Genomic DNA, 16933 nt, shown 5'->3' on the forward strand with positions numbered 1-16933 from the left:
GAAGGTGGTAAGAGTGAGAGAAGGGTGAGAAGGGTCAGAGAAGGGGGGAAATGAGAGAAGGGAGGGAGAGTGAGAGAATGAAAGAGGGCATGAGAGAATGGAGGGGAGGATAGTGAGAGAACGGATGGGGGAAAGTGAGTGAGAGGAAGGAGGAGAGGAAGGGGGGTAAGGGAGAAAAAGGGGAATGTAGGAGAGATGCAGGTGAGAAGAAGAGTATGTAGGGGAGAAGCTGGAGAGGAGGGGAGCATGTGGGGAGAAGCTGGTGAGGTGGGAGCATGTGAAGGAAATCTGGAAAAGAGGAGAGCATGTGGGGGAAAGCTGGAAAGGAGGAGAGCATGTGGGGGAAAGCTGGAGAGGGGGGGGTGCGTGTGAGGGAGAAGCTGGTGAGGAGGGGAGCATGTGGGGGAGAAGCTGGTGAGGAGGGGAGCATGTAAGGGAGAAGCTGGTGAGGAGGGGAGCATGTGGGGGAGAAGCTGGTGAGGAGGGGAGCATGTGGGGAGAAGCTGGTGAGGAGGGGAGCATGTGGGGAGAAGCTGGTGAGGAGGGGAGCATGTGGGGAGAAGCTGGTGAGGAGGGGAGCATGTGGGGAGAAGCTGGTGAGGAGGGGAGCATGTAGAAACCTGAAACATTATGTTTATTGTGTGAAAATGAAAATAAGTGGAATTTTTTTTTAAATCAATTGTCATGATTAAGTCGGTGTTGTGTGAGAAAAGGACAGTTTCTGCACCTTTTTTTAGGTTTGGGTAACTAAATGTATTGCTTAATGTGGCTTGTGGTGCCTGGTAAAATATTTGAGAATCTCCTGATCTTCGGTTATTCAATTTCCCATTCATTGTTATGTAAATGGAGGAATGTGAGATCCAGGCCCAGATATTAGTGACAACTCCAGTCTTTTATTTAAAAGTAGGCAGGAGTCCAGGACCTGGCTGCACAGACACACGTACAGGCTCAGCGCAGCATTCTGAACCCTGCTAACACATCGTGATGTCCTGCAAGAAATGTATTGCTGTTTTTGGGGCAACAGGTATGTTTTATAGAAACGCTGAAATAGATAATAATAGCATTACCCTTTTTTAGTTTGTAAATACTGTAACTGTTGGAGATTTTGTTTTGCTGAAGTTCGTAATCAACTGAATTTTAACACGTTAAAAAAAACTGTTTGCAAACATCTAACTATGAACAAATATTCACCCAGCTTCAGTACATGCTACCAAGGGTTAATGATCCCGCTGGCACACTGGGATACAATACGTATGTTGTAATATCGTGCATATCACCGCCATTGAATCCTATGGAAGCTAATATTCTGTGGTACAGGCATACCCCGCATTAACGTACGCAATGGGACCGGAGCATGTATGTAAAGCGAAAATTTACTTAAAGTGAAGCACTACCTTTCCCCACTTATCGATGCATGTACTGCACTGCAATCATCATATATGTGCATAACTGATGTAAATAATGCATTTGTAACAGGCTCTATAGTCTCCCCGCTTGCACACAGCTTCGATACAGGTAGGGAGCCGGTATTGCTATTCAGGACATGCTGACAGGCGCATGCGTGAACTGCCGTTTGCCTATTGAGCGATATGTACTTACTCGCGAGTGTACTTAAAGTGAGTGTCCTTAAAGCGGGGTATGCCTGTACAGTATAATGCGATAATCTGTGTTATCAGCAGGTAAATTAAAGCGTGCTACATCTGCATAACACTGTATGTTGGAACCTCACTTGTGTATATATATATATATATATATATATATATATATATATATATATATATATATATTACAGTGGTCAAAGTGACTTGAATACAAAGTATTGAATACATTGTACTCTGCATGGCCCATTCCATCACACTTCAACTACTGTATGCATATAATGTTATATATATATGTTAGGAATGCATTTGTAATAATGACTGGTATTATAATGGTATATACCAGTGGTGGGCACCATGATGGACCAAGGGCCACACAAGCCCACCTTCCTTTCTTTCCCCGGAGCAGAGGGTGCATGGATGTTGCTTCTGCGGGTCGGAGCTTCTCCACCACCGGATGACTTCTTAATGTGGCCACACTAATGAATACTGCCCTGCTCCTCTTACACGGCCAACTGTTATTTTCCCCCTTTAATATGTGCATCAATACAATCCACACAATGATACGTAATTAGCTAAGTTGCCGATCGATCCGTCCTCCTGTGATCGATCGGCGAAGATTCGGCTCAGGGGTTCACTAAATGGCTGCAGAGGAGTATTGACTCAGTATCTGTGACTTTGTAAATGGTTGCTATAGAAACAAAAAATGCTTGTTACATTATAATACATTAAAAATGTCAACGGGTTGTTTAAATAAAAATGCTACAAGTATTTTCTCATAGTACAGAATGGATTTATTTTAAAAAAAACACACATGTAGGATATTGCTTGGTCTGCAGCTTTAAGGCTGATTCGAGATTTATAAAGAAGCTAATTACACTGATAAGATATTTCAAATAAGCGTAGTTTTTTATCCGCCAGGTTGTACTGCCTCTATAAAAACATGTTTCTCTTTATAACCCGATAGTACCAACTTAATGACCCCATGCATACATCAATGTCTATTTCATAAATGTAGACCATTATGCGCACATACAATTGCAGTAATATGTCATGTTTTTGTGATGTTAGGAGCTCAAGGAGGGTCGGTAGCTCGAGCTCTCTTGGAAAATCCAGCGTTTATGGTGAGGGCTGTGACCAGAGATGTGAGCAAACCAGCTGCTGCTGCTCTGCGCGACCTTGGGGCCGAAGTGGTCAAAGGCGACCTCAATAATGAGAAGCAGGTTGAAGCTATTTTAACTGGAGTTTATGGGTCTTTTGTGGTGACCAACTTCCATGATCATATGAGCAAAGAAAAGGAAATTTGTCAGGTAAATGAGCTGTATCTTTTGCAATGGGCTGTTGATTTATCCATTTATAAGTTGAGTAGAGTCCCTCTCTTTTGTTTTTAAGCATCAACATCAATTGAGCTAAAAGAAAACATTCTGACTAGTCACAGTTTTTGCCATTGAACAAACATTATAATTAGAAAAGCAGTTGCTCCAAACCATGCTGAAGACTGAGCTCCTCATAATCCCATCTATGCCTGGTCCTATTGGTACCCTATTTACTCATATCGTCTCTGTATGTTTCTCAATACAACAGTTACTTTGTAAGCTCTATTAGGCCATGCTTATAGTGCCGGTGACGGCACTATATAGGCAAAGCCTTAGGCAGGAACTTCTTTTCCACAATATTATTATCATATTATTTTTTCCCTATTTGTGTAATTCTGCCCTGCATTGCATAATAAGTCTGTTAGGCACTGCATGCATTGCTTGGCCCTATATAAATAACAATACAATATAAATGCAATGTAACTTTTGCCTACACCTCTCAATTGCCTTATGATCCTTACAATCCCTCCATACATATCTCTGACTGTAATAATTGTGCCATTTTAAAAAGTATCTTTAATCTTCCTAATTGTTTTCTCATCTACCACACTAACATACTAGAAGGAACCTAACCTAAGTGTTTGCCTCAACATGCAGCAGCAACACATCAGGATCCTTTAAATTGGTTCAAATCTCGGTATCAACTCCTTGTGCCTCAGCCACCAAAAACATAGATTGTAAGCTCATCTGGGCAGGGGTCGGTTAAACTCTTATTTACAATGCTGCTTACTGCACAGTATGCTGTAATTGGGAAGCACTTTTTAGTCTCATTGGGAGAAAAGCCCTATATGAAATAAAGTTATTATAAGCTATATATCAATTTATGAAAAACCATCACCCGTGCATTTCCCTGTACCCCAGCTACACCAAATATGACCTATCAACTCTTAAGCACTCAACCAAGCCAAAATTGTGATAAGGACACATCATGCTCATGCATCAGTAATGGACCACCCAAAGGTCTTTCCTCTTTTTATGTGGTTTTGATAGTCTTACTAAAATCCTAACCCTGTCTAAAAGGAAAACTGTTACTCTGTAAATCCGTCACCAACTCTCTCACTGGGAAAAGATGCCCGATTGAATGCCGCTGTAAACAACATAACCTCATAAACCGATCAACAGATTTCCCCAGTTACATGACTAATCCTCCCCAACAAATCAGTATAAACTGGTTTTCTCCTATTGAATTTCTCCTCCACCCTCCACCCTGCCAACATCCTCATTACCAAAAAAAAGTTCCCCTTTGCATTCCCTCGGCTTGGAAAGAAGCAAATTGTCACCACCCTTCTCCCGTGGTTACTCCCATAAGCCTTCTTTGGCAGGGAACTGTTACATGGCAACAATGACTACCTCAGATCCAGGCATCTGTTAGAAACTAGACAAGCAATCTGACTTCGGCAACGACCTCCAGAATGGCATGGAACACAAATTAATTGGGGCCAATGTAGCAAGAAGTCAAGAGCAGAGATTCCGCCAACTGTTCCGGGGCCCATGACAAGTCCGGGTTCTTGAGTGGAGGAGGGTATGAGGATGAGTGTGAGTGTATGAGGATGAGGATCAGGGGGCAGGAGGAGGAGAGAACAGTGTAATTAGCTTTTATTTGTAAATAAATATTAAAATCAACCAGTGCTTACATTTATTGACAAGTGAACTTAGCTAATTGGCTGGAAATAAACACATTGAAGCTGCCAAACATTCCGGGCATTACTGATTGGTTAAAATTCCGGGCATTATTGTAATCCCTGCTCTCTGATTGGTAAAAATTCCGGGCATTATTCAATCAGAGAGCAGGGATTACAATAATGCCCGGAATTTTACTGCTTTAGCCTATAATTAATATTACAGCCATGCACTCAATACACATATGGATTTATGAACAGGTGACGCAGTAAGAGTTATTTTATTAACTGTGCATAGTAAAGAATAACGAAGGCAAGGTCTACTTTTTGTTTAGATTGGGACTCTAAGGTGAGTAGAATAATTACCATATAAAATTGTCTAAAACAAACACTACCTTTTGATGCACCTCTTAAGTAGGGTGACCAGACATCCTGGTTTAGCCAGGACAGTCCCATTTTTTTACCCTCTGTCCCAGTGTCCCGAAATCTATCTAAATGTCCCGGTTTTCTATCTAAATGTCCTGTGGCGCCAATCTCGCATGCGTGGCTGGCAGGCGCTGAATTAGCATGGGTGGCCGGCAGGCGCCAATTGTGCATGTGCAACATTCGTCCTGGTTTGTCTCGGAAAAAATGTGGCACCTTACTCTTAAGTCAACATCCATGTACAGTGCATGCAATGCAGGCAAATACAGTCGTGTGTGAATAACTTTTACATTTTTAATAGGGTAAGATGGTAGCAGATGTGGCAAAACGTTTAGCCGTGAAGCACGTGGTCTTCAGTGGTCTGGAGGATGTGAAGAAGCTGACGGGAGGGAAGCTGGAAGTGTTGCACTTCGATGGGAAAGGAGAGGTGGAGGAGTATTTCTGGGAGACCGGAGTTCCCATGACCAGCGTCCGAATGGCTTTTTACTTTGAAAATTTTCTGACATCAATGAAGCCTCAAAAAGCTGCTGATGGAGATTATTATGACCTGGGTATGATACATACTGCATATGATGTGATTTTGGTATATGAAAGAGGTAGTCCCTTGTGGATCTCAGAAAGAAACATATCCAAACCCAGCTCTTATGAATTTCTGCACTTAAACAGCCCGGATACACAAACACACACATATGGGTAAATAAAGCACACAAAGGGCTATGTTTGTGGGGGAACACAGAGGAGCTGATTGAAGTAACCTTATTTTTTAGGCCTGGCACATTTTTTTAGTGTTTAATAAGAAAAGCCATATGTAGGTATAGTAAAATAAATAGGGAGTAGATAAAGGATTTTTATTACCACAATTCTTCATTTAGTAATTATTCTAATTTAGATATAATGTCTATATATATATATATATATATATATCTTATACTATATTAGTGAAAGCACTGTATGTTTGCCTGCCTGCCTGGATGTCCGGTGTCCCTAGGGGAAATCTCATTGGTCCCTTGGCCCGCCCGCCCCCGCACACCTCTCATTGGCCTGAGGCGGAGTGACGGGCCAAAGGACACACAGGGACACACACACAGGGACACACACACACAGGGACACACACACACACACACACACACAGAGGGACACACACACACACACACACAGGGACACACACACACACACACACACACACACACACACAGTGACAGACACACACACACACACACACACACACACACACACACACACAGACACACACACACACACACACAGTGACAGACACACACACACACACACACACACACACACACACACACACACACACACACACACACACACACACACACACACACACACACACACACACACACACACACACAGTGACAGACACACAGACACACACACACACACACACACACACACACACACACACACACACACACACACACACACAGTGACAGACACACACACACACACACACACACACACACACACACACACACACACACACACACACACACACACAGTGACAGACAGACACACACACACACACACACACAGACACACACACACACACACACACACACACACACACACACACACACACACACACACACACACACACAGTGACAGACACACAGACACACACACACACAGACACACACACACACACACACACACACACACACACACACACACACACACACACACACACACACACACACACACACACACACACACACACACACACACACACACACAGTGACAGACAGACACACACACACACACACACACACACACACAGTGACACACACACACACAGTGACACACACACACACAGTGACACACACACACACTGTTACATACATTAGCGGGGCTCACAGTGTTAGCAGCACCCGCGCGCACCTCCTCCTCTCCCTGTGTCTCCCGCGCTTTCACCCCGACCCCCCCCTCCCCCGGCGCCGCTACAGTCAGCGGGACACACACACTATTATTACCCCTTCAGCGCCCCCCCCCCCCACCCAGTGTCAGCGGCCGTGCGAGACCCCCCCTCTATATCTCCCACCTCTCCCCCCCCCCACACATATACATGCCCCCCCCTCCCCGGCGCTACAACTCACCCCTCCCCAGCGGGGGAACAGCCAGTGGCCAGGCAGGCTGCCTCGCGGCGCCGAGTGCCCAAGATGGCGGCGCCCGGGACACAGCGGGGGAGCGGCCACAACACGCTGCCTCCCGCCTCAGATCCACGTGGGACCTGCCGGACGGGTGAGTGAGCGGCCTTCACCTCCCCTCCACCCCCCCTTCACCTCCCCTCCACCCCCCCCTCCCCTCCAGTGTCAGTGTCTCCCCGATACCCCCCCCCCCCCCGGCGCCGCTACAGTCAGCGGGGGAGCGAGCGAGCGCCCGGGACACAGCGGGAGAGCGGCCACAACACGCTGCCTCCCGCCTCAGATCCACGTGGGACCTGCCGGACGGGTGAGTGAGCGGCCTTCACCTCCCCTCACCCATCCTCACCCCCCATCACCTCCCCTCACCCCCTTTCACCTCCCCTCACTCCACTTCTCCCTTCCACCCCCCTTCACCTCCCCATTTACCTCACCCCCCCTTCACCACCTCCCCTCCACCCCCCCCTTCACCTCCCTTCCACCCCCCCCTTCACCTCCCTTCCACCCCCCCCCCTTCACCTCCCTTCCACTCCCCCCCCTTCACCTCCCCTCCACCCCCCCCCCTTCACCTCCCTTCCACTCCCCCCCTTCACCTCCCCTCCACCCCCCCCTCCACCCTCTCACCTTCACCTCCCCTCCACCCCCCCTTCACCTCCCCTCCACCCCCCTTCCCACCGCCTCCCCCCCCCCTTCCCACTGCCTCCCCCCCCTTCCCACTGCCTCCCCCCCCTTCCCACCGCCTCCCCCCCCCTTCCCACTGCCTCCCCCCCCTTCCCACCGCCTCCACCCCCCCTTCCCACCACCTCCCCTCCACCTTCCCACCGCCTCCCCCCCCTACCCACCGCCCCCCCCCCTTCCCACCACCTCCCCCCTTCCCACCACCTCCCCCCTTCTCCCCCTTCCCACCACCTCCCCCCTTCTCCCCCTTTCCACCACCTCCCCCCTCCTCCCCCTTCCCACCACTTCTCCCCTCCCCCCCCGCTCCCCTTCCCCCCCCCGCTCCCCTTCCCCCCCCTCCGCTCCCCTTCACCCCCCCTCCGCTCCCCTTTCCACCCCCCCTCCGCTCCCCTTTCCACCCCCCCTCCGCTCCCCTTTCCACCCCCCCCCTCCGCTCCTCTTCCCCCCCCCTCCACCTCTTTTTCCCCTTTCCCCTCCCACCCCCTCCCACACTTCCACCCCCTCCTCTAACCCTTCCCCCCCTCCTCTAACCCTTCCCCCCCTCCTCTAACCCTTCCCCCCCCTCCTCTAACCCTTCCCCCCCCTCCTCTTACCCTTCCCCCCCCCTCTAACCCTTCCCCCCCCCTCCTCTAACCCTTCCCCCCCCCCTCCTCTAACCCTTCCCCCCCCTCCTCTAACCCTTGCCCCCCTCCTCCACCCCTTGCCCCCCTCCTCCACCCCCTCCTCCCCTTCCCGCCGCCCTTCGCCTTCATGCCCGCCTTACCGCCTCCCCACCCCCGCCTCTGCCTTTCACCCGCCCTTACTCCGGCCGCCTCTGCCTTTCACCCACCGCCTCACAGCCGCTGCACGCACTCAACAGACACCCGCCACACTCGACACATACCTGCCGCCACACACACCTGCTGCCTCCCGCCCCTACGCACCGACATCACTGACCCACCGCCTCACACCCTAGCAGGACCCCCACTCACAGACAGCACTCACAACCCACGCGCCAGCCGCCGCCTCACACCCTTGCAGGACCCCCACTCACAGACAGCACTCACAACCCACGCACCACCCCGCCGCCTCACACCCTAGCAGGACCCCCACTCGCACACAGCACTCACAACCCACGCGCCACCCGCCGCCTCACACCCTAGCAGGACACACGACTCAGATTTTTACATCACTTATGGCACCAAAATATACATTGTACTGTGGTGTGGTTACAATAAACCATTTTTATACAACATCGTATTACATTTTCTTCCATCTTTCTTTTCAACATTATTATCCAACCTTTACAACAAACAGTCACCTATTGTTCCACGATTTATAAATAATACTACCTATTACGCATTTACATCCCGGGCAACGCCGGGTCTCTCAGCTAGTATATATATATATATATATATATATATATATATATATATATATATATATATACAGTGTTCGACAAACCTATACATTTGCACGCCCCGGGCGAGTGGATTTAACATCGTGGCGAGCTCCTATTGGCCCAAGCAGCACACGTGTGGTACTAGATGGCGAGTAGATTTTTTTGTTCGGCGAGTAGATTTTTTGGTGATTTGTCGACCACTGTATATATATATATATATATATATATATATATATATATATATATATACAGTGTTCGACAAACCTATACATTTGCTCGCCCCGGGCGAGTGGATTTAACCCCCGGGCGAGTAAATATTGGCCCAAGCAGCACACATTTGGTACTAGGTGGCGAGTAGATTTTTTTGTGTGGCGAGTAGATTTTTTGGTGATTTGTCAACCACTGTATATATATATATATATATATATATATATATATATATATATATATATATATATACACTGTATATTCAGTATATATGCTATTTCAGGGCCAAAAAGGACTTGAAGTGACCCTTTGACTGTCATCTGTTCAAGTGTTGCAGTGAAAAGCTTTGGTGACAAGGCATCTCCCTGCCACACTCACGTACTGATCCTTATCTTGCTTGTATCTTTTATGTAATCTAATGGTTGATATGGCATTCTTGTAAATGGGAAGGTTAACAGACTGAGATTATTCAATCATCCACACCCCCTCGTTTTCTAAGCGAGGAAACAGAAGTCATTTTAAAAGTGGTCAAAAATGTGGACATTTTCAAGCATACTGTATATTTCTTGTCCGCTACAGTATGAAAAGAAACAAGCAACATGGGAATGCATGTTAAACGGCCAAACGAAAAATCTGTATTTTACATGGACATCTCACAAGTGCCAAAAAAGTATATTTACGTATTTCTTAGTTTTTATGTTTGTTGGTTTTTGTTCATTTTGGTCTTAAAGGGAACTTAACCTTTAAACTCGATTAGATTTCACTGCACCTCTAATCCATGTAACATGTCCCCGGCATCTCTGTTTAGCTTTGCCAATGGGAGACGTACCAATGGACGGCATGTCTGTGGCAGACGTTGGGCCAGTTGTTTTGAGCCTCTTCTGTGGCCCAGATCATTACATTGGAAAAGCAATTGGTCTGAGCTCTGAGCGTCTCACTGCTCAGCAGTATGCAGAGAAACTGTCCAAACACACAGGAAAACAATAAAGGACTCTAAGGTAAGAATGCTTTTATATTAAGAGGCACATTGCTGAACTATTTCTTACAACATTTTCGGCATTGTTTTGTTACAACATTATCCACATTTTCCCAAACCTGCTTCATTCACCCCATCGTGACATGTCATAGCTGCAGACAAGGATTCTGGGTATTGACCTGCAAATGAACATGTCACTTTTAGCTTCCTATCCATTATTAACAACATGGGAGAAAGAATGGCTCAGTGAGTAAAGACACTGACTGGCACTGAGTTTGAAGCAGGGGAGTCTGGTTCAATTCCTGGTGTTGGCTCCCTGTCACCTTGGTCAAGTCACTTTATCTCCCTGTGCCTAAGGCACCAAAAACTTAGATTGTAAACTCCATGGGGCAGGGAAATGTCTCTGTAAAGCGCTATGTAAGAACTAGCAGCGCTATACAAGAACATATTATTATATTATTATTAACATGAATTTCCTAGGCAGGGGTGCGCAAACCTTTACCCCTGCCTGCTATCGCCTCCCCACCCCCCCCCCCCCCCCCTTGCTTGGCTCCGGCATCAAATGATGCCGTAGGGTCATGTTGACAAGGCAATGCGACATCACATGACCGCAAGGTGTAATTTGCCGCCGGGCTGCCATGGTGACGCGTTGCGTCGCCCAAAGCCAAGGTAAGAGAAGTTACAGAGGCCTTGCGTATATATATTGTGATACAATCACTGTCTCTAGGTGCTGGAATAAGGCAGCTATGTGACTTTCCAGTGTACAGAGAGTTAACGTCCCCTAGAGAAGCCAGAAGCAGCTGCAAACTAATTGAGCAGGCTGAACTCCTGATTGCACATGGAGTTTTAAAAGTCAGGAAGTGACTACACACTGAGAGAGACTGCTGTTCCCAGAGAAGGGGTACAGAGGAGAGTTCTCCCCAGCAAGGAAAGCTGGCACAGTTCTATAGGCTCGCTGGATGATGGTCGCGGAGCCTGCTGGGACTGCTTGGGTTGTTAATCCCAGGAAGAGGAAGGAAGGATGCGAGACCATGCTGAAGCAGGGATGTCCTGTCCTTAACATTGGAGTTACAGAGGAGAGATTCTCTGAGCTCTCGTGGGGCTGAGCTCCCATAGGAAGGAAGGACACAAGACTGTGCTTAAGCGCGGATGTCTGCTCCATAACCTTGGATTAACAGATAAGAGAAACACTTTACTGCTGTGTTCAGAGACTGTATATGTTCAGCTATAATAGTACCTGTTTGCGGTGGTAACCAGTTTAACTGTCCATTCAGTTAGTAAGGGCTGAAGCTGCATGTATAGTTAGTCTTCTAAGAGGTGTAAGTGTTTATTTTATGATTTTGTTTTGACTTAAAGGGACGGTGGCCTTGTTAGTGTATTGTTTATCCCTGTAAATAAACCCCATATAGAGAAATACTACATTTCCTGCCTTAATCTGGGACTAAAAGAGACTGCAACGTGGTGTCGGCATATCTCTCTCTCTCTCTCGTGGAAGTGCTGGGTGATAATGGTGAAAGGCGGGGTTGCAGACCTGCCTAAGACATGCAAATGAGCATACAGGAATATTTGCTATATGCTTTGCTGTGGAGGGTTTTTGTCACTTTTTTTACTCACCATAACTTAACTCAGTATGGTAAACCCCATCCTCATTGCTTCATTGCATAGCCAGTTAACCAACCCCACACTGAGGAGACCCATTAAGGTCGAAACAGCTGTCTGTGGGTGGGTTTTCTGGCTATGCATCTTAACCCTGGCTGTGCTTAAAGCTGTGACCATGCAGCAAGCTTAAGCCTATAGGGAACCATGTTAAAAATGGTTTTGAAGCAAAAGGTGACACTGTGTGCCCATTTGCATGTCATTTCCCAGAATCCCTTGCTGCAGTGGAAGTGCTGTGTGCTGGGTGATAATGGTGAAAGGCGGGGTTGCAGACCTGCCTAAGACATGCAAATGAGCATACAGGAATATTTGCTATATGCTTTGCTGTGGAGGGTTTTTGTCACTTTTTTACTCACCATAACTTAACTAAGTATATATATATATATATATATATATATATATATATATATATATATATATATATATAGTAAAGATATCATGCAATGATGACTGCAATTTATTTCTACCGTTAATACTTACTGCAGATTACACTGGAAGATTTTCAGAAGCAGAACCCAGAAGAAATAACCAACATGTTTCGCTTTTACCAGATGAATCCAGATCGTAACATTGCATTAACTCACAAACTTAATCCAAAAATGAAAAGTTTTGACCAGTTTCTATCAGAAAACAAAGACGCGTTGAAGAATATTTGAATTGCATTTGGGTTTCACTTGCACTTTCAGACATAATTTGCCGATCTACTTAGTTTTTTTTCTCCTTGCAATAATTGTTCATAAATCCTATTAACTAGTCCTTTGCTTCTAACAAGAATTTGCAACTATAAGATCAATCCTGAAAAGTAAAGCACATAGCCTTATAATGTACATGCAAATCTTGTTGTATTTTGTAGTACTAGTCAATAGGTTCTGTTCTACTTAAGGTTTATTTTTTTTTTTTTTTTTTTTTTTTTATAACTTGTGTTTTATTGGTAAAAGCATACATAATTGTACAATACAAAATATGAACTTAGAATGGCTACTTGTGTACATTGGACATAGATATAGTGTTGTAGATCGTTCAGGAATATTGGTGTATATGATAGAATCATATGGCTTTTCGGTCCCTACTCGGCCATATGGTGTATAAGCAAATCATATAGTAAGAGCAATAATAAAAATAATAATCAGGGTTAAATTACAATAGAGATATGTATATATATATATATATAAAATAATAAAAAAAAAAAAAAAAAAAAAAAAAAACCTCTTGAAGGGAAAGGGAGGGAGGGTGTGGGGAGGGGTTGTGAGGGGGAGGGGGGGGGAAAGGAAAGGAGAATCGGTCTTTGAGTTGGTCTTGAGGGCATATAAAAGTTTTATTCCTTCTCCGGCAGTTGTGAATCTGTTTGTCTATGTTGACTCCCCCAGAAGAGAACGCATTTGCTGATATTAATGCCAGATTGTGGTGCTCTCAATCCCCGGGATATCTGTCTGTGCCAACCATGGCGTCCAGACTTTTAGAAAATTGTCGCCAGTGTCGTTAACTAGACTGGTTAACTTATCCATCTGGCAGATGAACCAAATGCGATTTCGAATCTTTGGGATGTTTGGTATGTCAGGGCTTTTCCACAATGCTGCGATCTCGCATCTCGTTGCGAGAGCAAAATGTGCTATTAGCTTGTAATGCTTTGCGGATATAAACCAATATCATCTTGGAATTCCATTCTATAATTCCTTATCAACTATGTTTTTCAGCACTCTGCTTTACACCCATTGTGATGTTATATATACATATAGAAAAATAGAATAACCCCTTAAGTGCTATTTGAAAGGATTTTCTGTCTACATTTATTATGTTGTTTTTTTCTTTTTCTTTGTCCTACATTTTTAGAAATCATTTATAGAGCCATGCAATGATTGTCATGTAACTTCATATTTTGTTCTCAATATATAAATGTAACACATATTAAGCTAAGGTTGTCTTGGGTTTTTTGTTTCGCCTCCCACTGGATCCATATAAATATAGTATATCACCCAGCTAAAAATGAGTGAATGCTTCAAAAGGATGTATTTTTTCCAACCTCGTGCCTACTATACACCTATCCAGCTCTAGAAAAATCAGGTTCCATTTCCAGTATATGTATGTATGTATGTATGTATGGATATCTTTATTTATATAGTGCAATCCATGTACATAGCGTTTCACAGCAGTAATACACGTGACAATAATATAACACATAATGGGATAATAGGATCACGTGCTTTGACATAAAAATAACAATAGGAAAATGAGTTCCTTTCCCGAAGAGTTTACAATTTAATTGGTAATTGGGGAGACCTTACAGAGATAGTAGGAGGGTGTTCTAGTAAGTGTGTCGTCAAGGGGTCAAGGTCAGTGCATATGAGGTGTGTCGTAACAGCCAAACGGAGCTATCCATATGCTTAAAGAGGTGTGTTTTTAGATGGGTCTTAAAAGTGGAGAGAGAGGGTGCAAGTCAGATATTTAGGGGAAGGGCATTCCAGGGGTGTGTGGCAGTGACTGAGAGGTTTTGGGAGGGAGAGGGCTTTAGATACAAAAAGGGTAGACAGAAGACATCCTTGAGTGGAACGCAAGAGTTAAGCAGGTGTATAGTGAGAAACTAGGGCTGAGATGTAAGGAGGACCAGAAGAGTGTAAAGCTTTTGCGCTTGCGCTTAACACATTAGATTGCACTGATTTAGAGGACCTTGATGAGTGCCTGGAAGTGCTGGAAAACTGTCAAGATCCACGTATTTAATTGAAAGAAAAAGAGAATCCAATGAGAAAAGGCGGTGCACAGCTCTATGAAGAGATGGGCTAGAGCATCTTATACTATATTAGTGAAAGCACTGTATGCCTGCCTGCCTGCCTGGATGTCCGGTGTCCCTAGGGGAAATCTGATTCGTCCCTTGGCCCGCCCCCGCACACCTCTCATTGGCCTGAGGCGGAGTGACGGGACACACAGGGACACACACAGGGACACACACAGGGACACACACAGGGACACACACACACACACCACACACAGGGACACACACACACACACACACCACACACAGGGACACACACACACACACAGACACACACACACACACACACACAGTAGGGGGGGTGTACATTAGCAGCATGTATAACCCGGGGGGTGGGGCTCACATACCCGCCGGTCCCGGAGCCTCCGCCTCTTCCTCTCCGAACATCAGCCTCCACACCCGCGCGCACCTCCTCCTCTCCCCGTGTCTCCCGCGCTTTCAGCCCCCCCCCCCCCCCGGCGCCGCTACAGTCAGCGGGGGAGCGAGTGCCCGGGACACAGCGGGGAGCAGCCACAACAGGCGGCCTCCCGCCTCAGATCCACGTGGGAGCTTCCGGACGGGTGAGTGAGCGGCCTTCACCTCCCCTCACCCCCCTTCACCTCCCCCTCACCTCCCCTCACCCACCCCTCACCCACCCCTCACCTCCCCTCCACCCCCTCCCCCCCGGCACCGCTACAGTCAGCGGGGGAGCGAGTGCCCGGGACACAGCGGGGGAGCGGCCACAACACGCTGCCTCCCGCCTCAGATCCACGTGGAGCTTCCGGACGGTTGAGGGAGCGGCCGGACGGCTGAGGGAGCGGCCGGGCGGGTGAGGGAGCGGCCGGACGGGTGAGGGAGCGGCCTTCACCTCCCCTCACCTCCCTTCACCTCCCCTCACCCCCCTTCACCTCCCCTCCACCCTCCCCCTTCACCTCCCCTCCACCCCCCATCCCCTTCACCTCCCCTCCACCTCCCCCCCTTCGCACCACCTGCCCCCCCTTCCCACCACCTGCCCCCCTTCCCACCACCTCCCCCCATTCCCCCCCCACCTCCCCCCCTTCCCCCCTCCTCCCCACCACCTCCCCCCCTTCCCCACCACCTCCCCCCCTTCCCCACCACCTCCACCCCTTCCCCCCTCCTCCCCACCACCTCCCCCCTCCTCCCCACCACCTCCCCCCTCCTACCCCCCCTTCCCCCCTCCTACCCCCCCTTCCCCCCTCCTCCCCCCCCTTCCCCCCTCCTCCCCACCACCTCCCCCCTCCTCCCCCCCTTCCCACCACCTCCCCCCTCCTCCCCCCCTTCCCACCACCTCCCCCCTCCACCCCCCCTTCCCAGCACCTCGCCCCTCCACCCTCCCTCCCCCCCCCCACACGCACACGTACGCACACGCACGCACACGTACGCACACGCACGCGTACACACACGCACACGTACACACACACGCACACGTACACACACACGTACACACACACGTACACACACACGTACACACGTACACACACACACGTACACACACACACACAGCGGGGGAGCGGCCACAACACGCTGCCTCCCGCCTCAGATCCACGTGGGAGCTTCCGGACGGCTGAGGGAGCGGCCGGATGGCTGAGGGAGCGGCCTTCACCTCCCCTCACCTCCCCTCACCCCCCTTCACCTCCCCTCACCCCCTTCACCTCCCCTCACCTCCCTTCACCTCCCCTCCACCTCCCCTCACCCACCCCTCACCTCCCTCCACCCCCCCTTCACCTCCCCTTCACCTCCCCTCCACCCCCCCTTCACCTCCCCTCCACCCCCCCCCCCTTCACCTCCCCTCCACCCCCCCTTCACCTCCCCTCCACCTCCCCTCCACCCTCCCCCTTCACCTCCGCTCCACCCCCCACCCCCTTCACCTCCCCTCCACCTCCCCCCTTCGCACCACCTGCCCCCCCTTCCCAACACCTTCCCCCCCTTCCCACCACCTCCCCCCTTCCCACTACCTCCCCCCCCTTCCCACCGCCTCCCCCCTCCTTCCCCCCTCCTCCCCCCTCCTCCCCCCCTTCCCACCACCTCCACCCCCCCCTTCCCACCACCTCCCCCCTCCACCCCCCCTTCCCTCCACCCCCCTCCCCCCCCAC

At 48.4% G+C, this 16933-nt stretch overlaps 1 protein-coding gene across 1 annotated transcript; it reads left to right on the forward strand.

Moving 5' to 3' along the window:
- The first annotated feature begins 658 nt into the window (after nucleotides 1-658).
- Nucleotides 659-13232, forward strand: LOC142499464 (nmrA-like family domain-containing protein 1). The gene is given in 6 exon segments (XM_075608844.1): nucleotides 659-1024; nucleotides 2670-2908; nucleotides 5318-5567; nucleotides 10250-10420; nucleotides 10423-10439; nucleotides 12559-13232. Coding segments are annotated over 6 exon segments (888 nt in total). The 5' UTR covers nucleotides 659-984; the 3' UTR covers nucleotides 12730-13232.
- The last annotated feature ends 3701 nt before the right edge of the window (nucleotides 13233-16933 follow it).

Source organism: Ascaphus truei, chromosome 7, assembly GCF_040206685.1.
Source record: "Ascaphus truei isolate aAscTru1 chromosome 7, aAscTru1.hap1, whole genome shotgun sequence".
Lineage (NCBI taxonomy): Eukaryota > Metazoa > Chordata > Amphibia > Anura > Ascaphidae > Ascaphus > Ascaphus truei.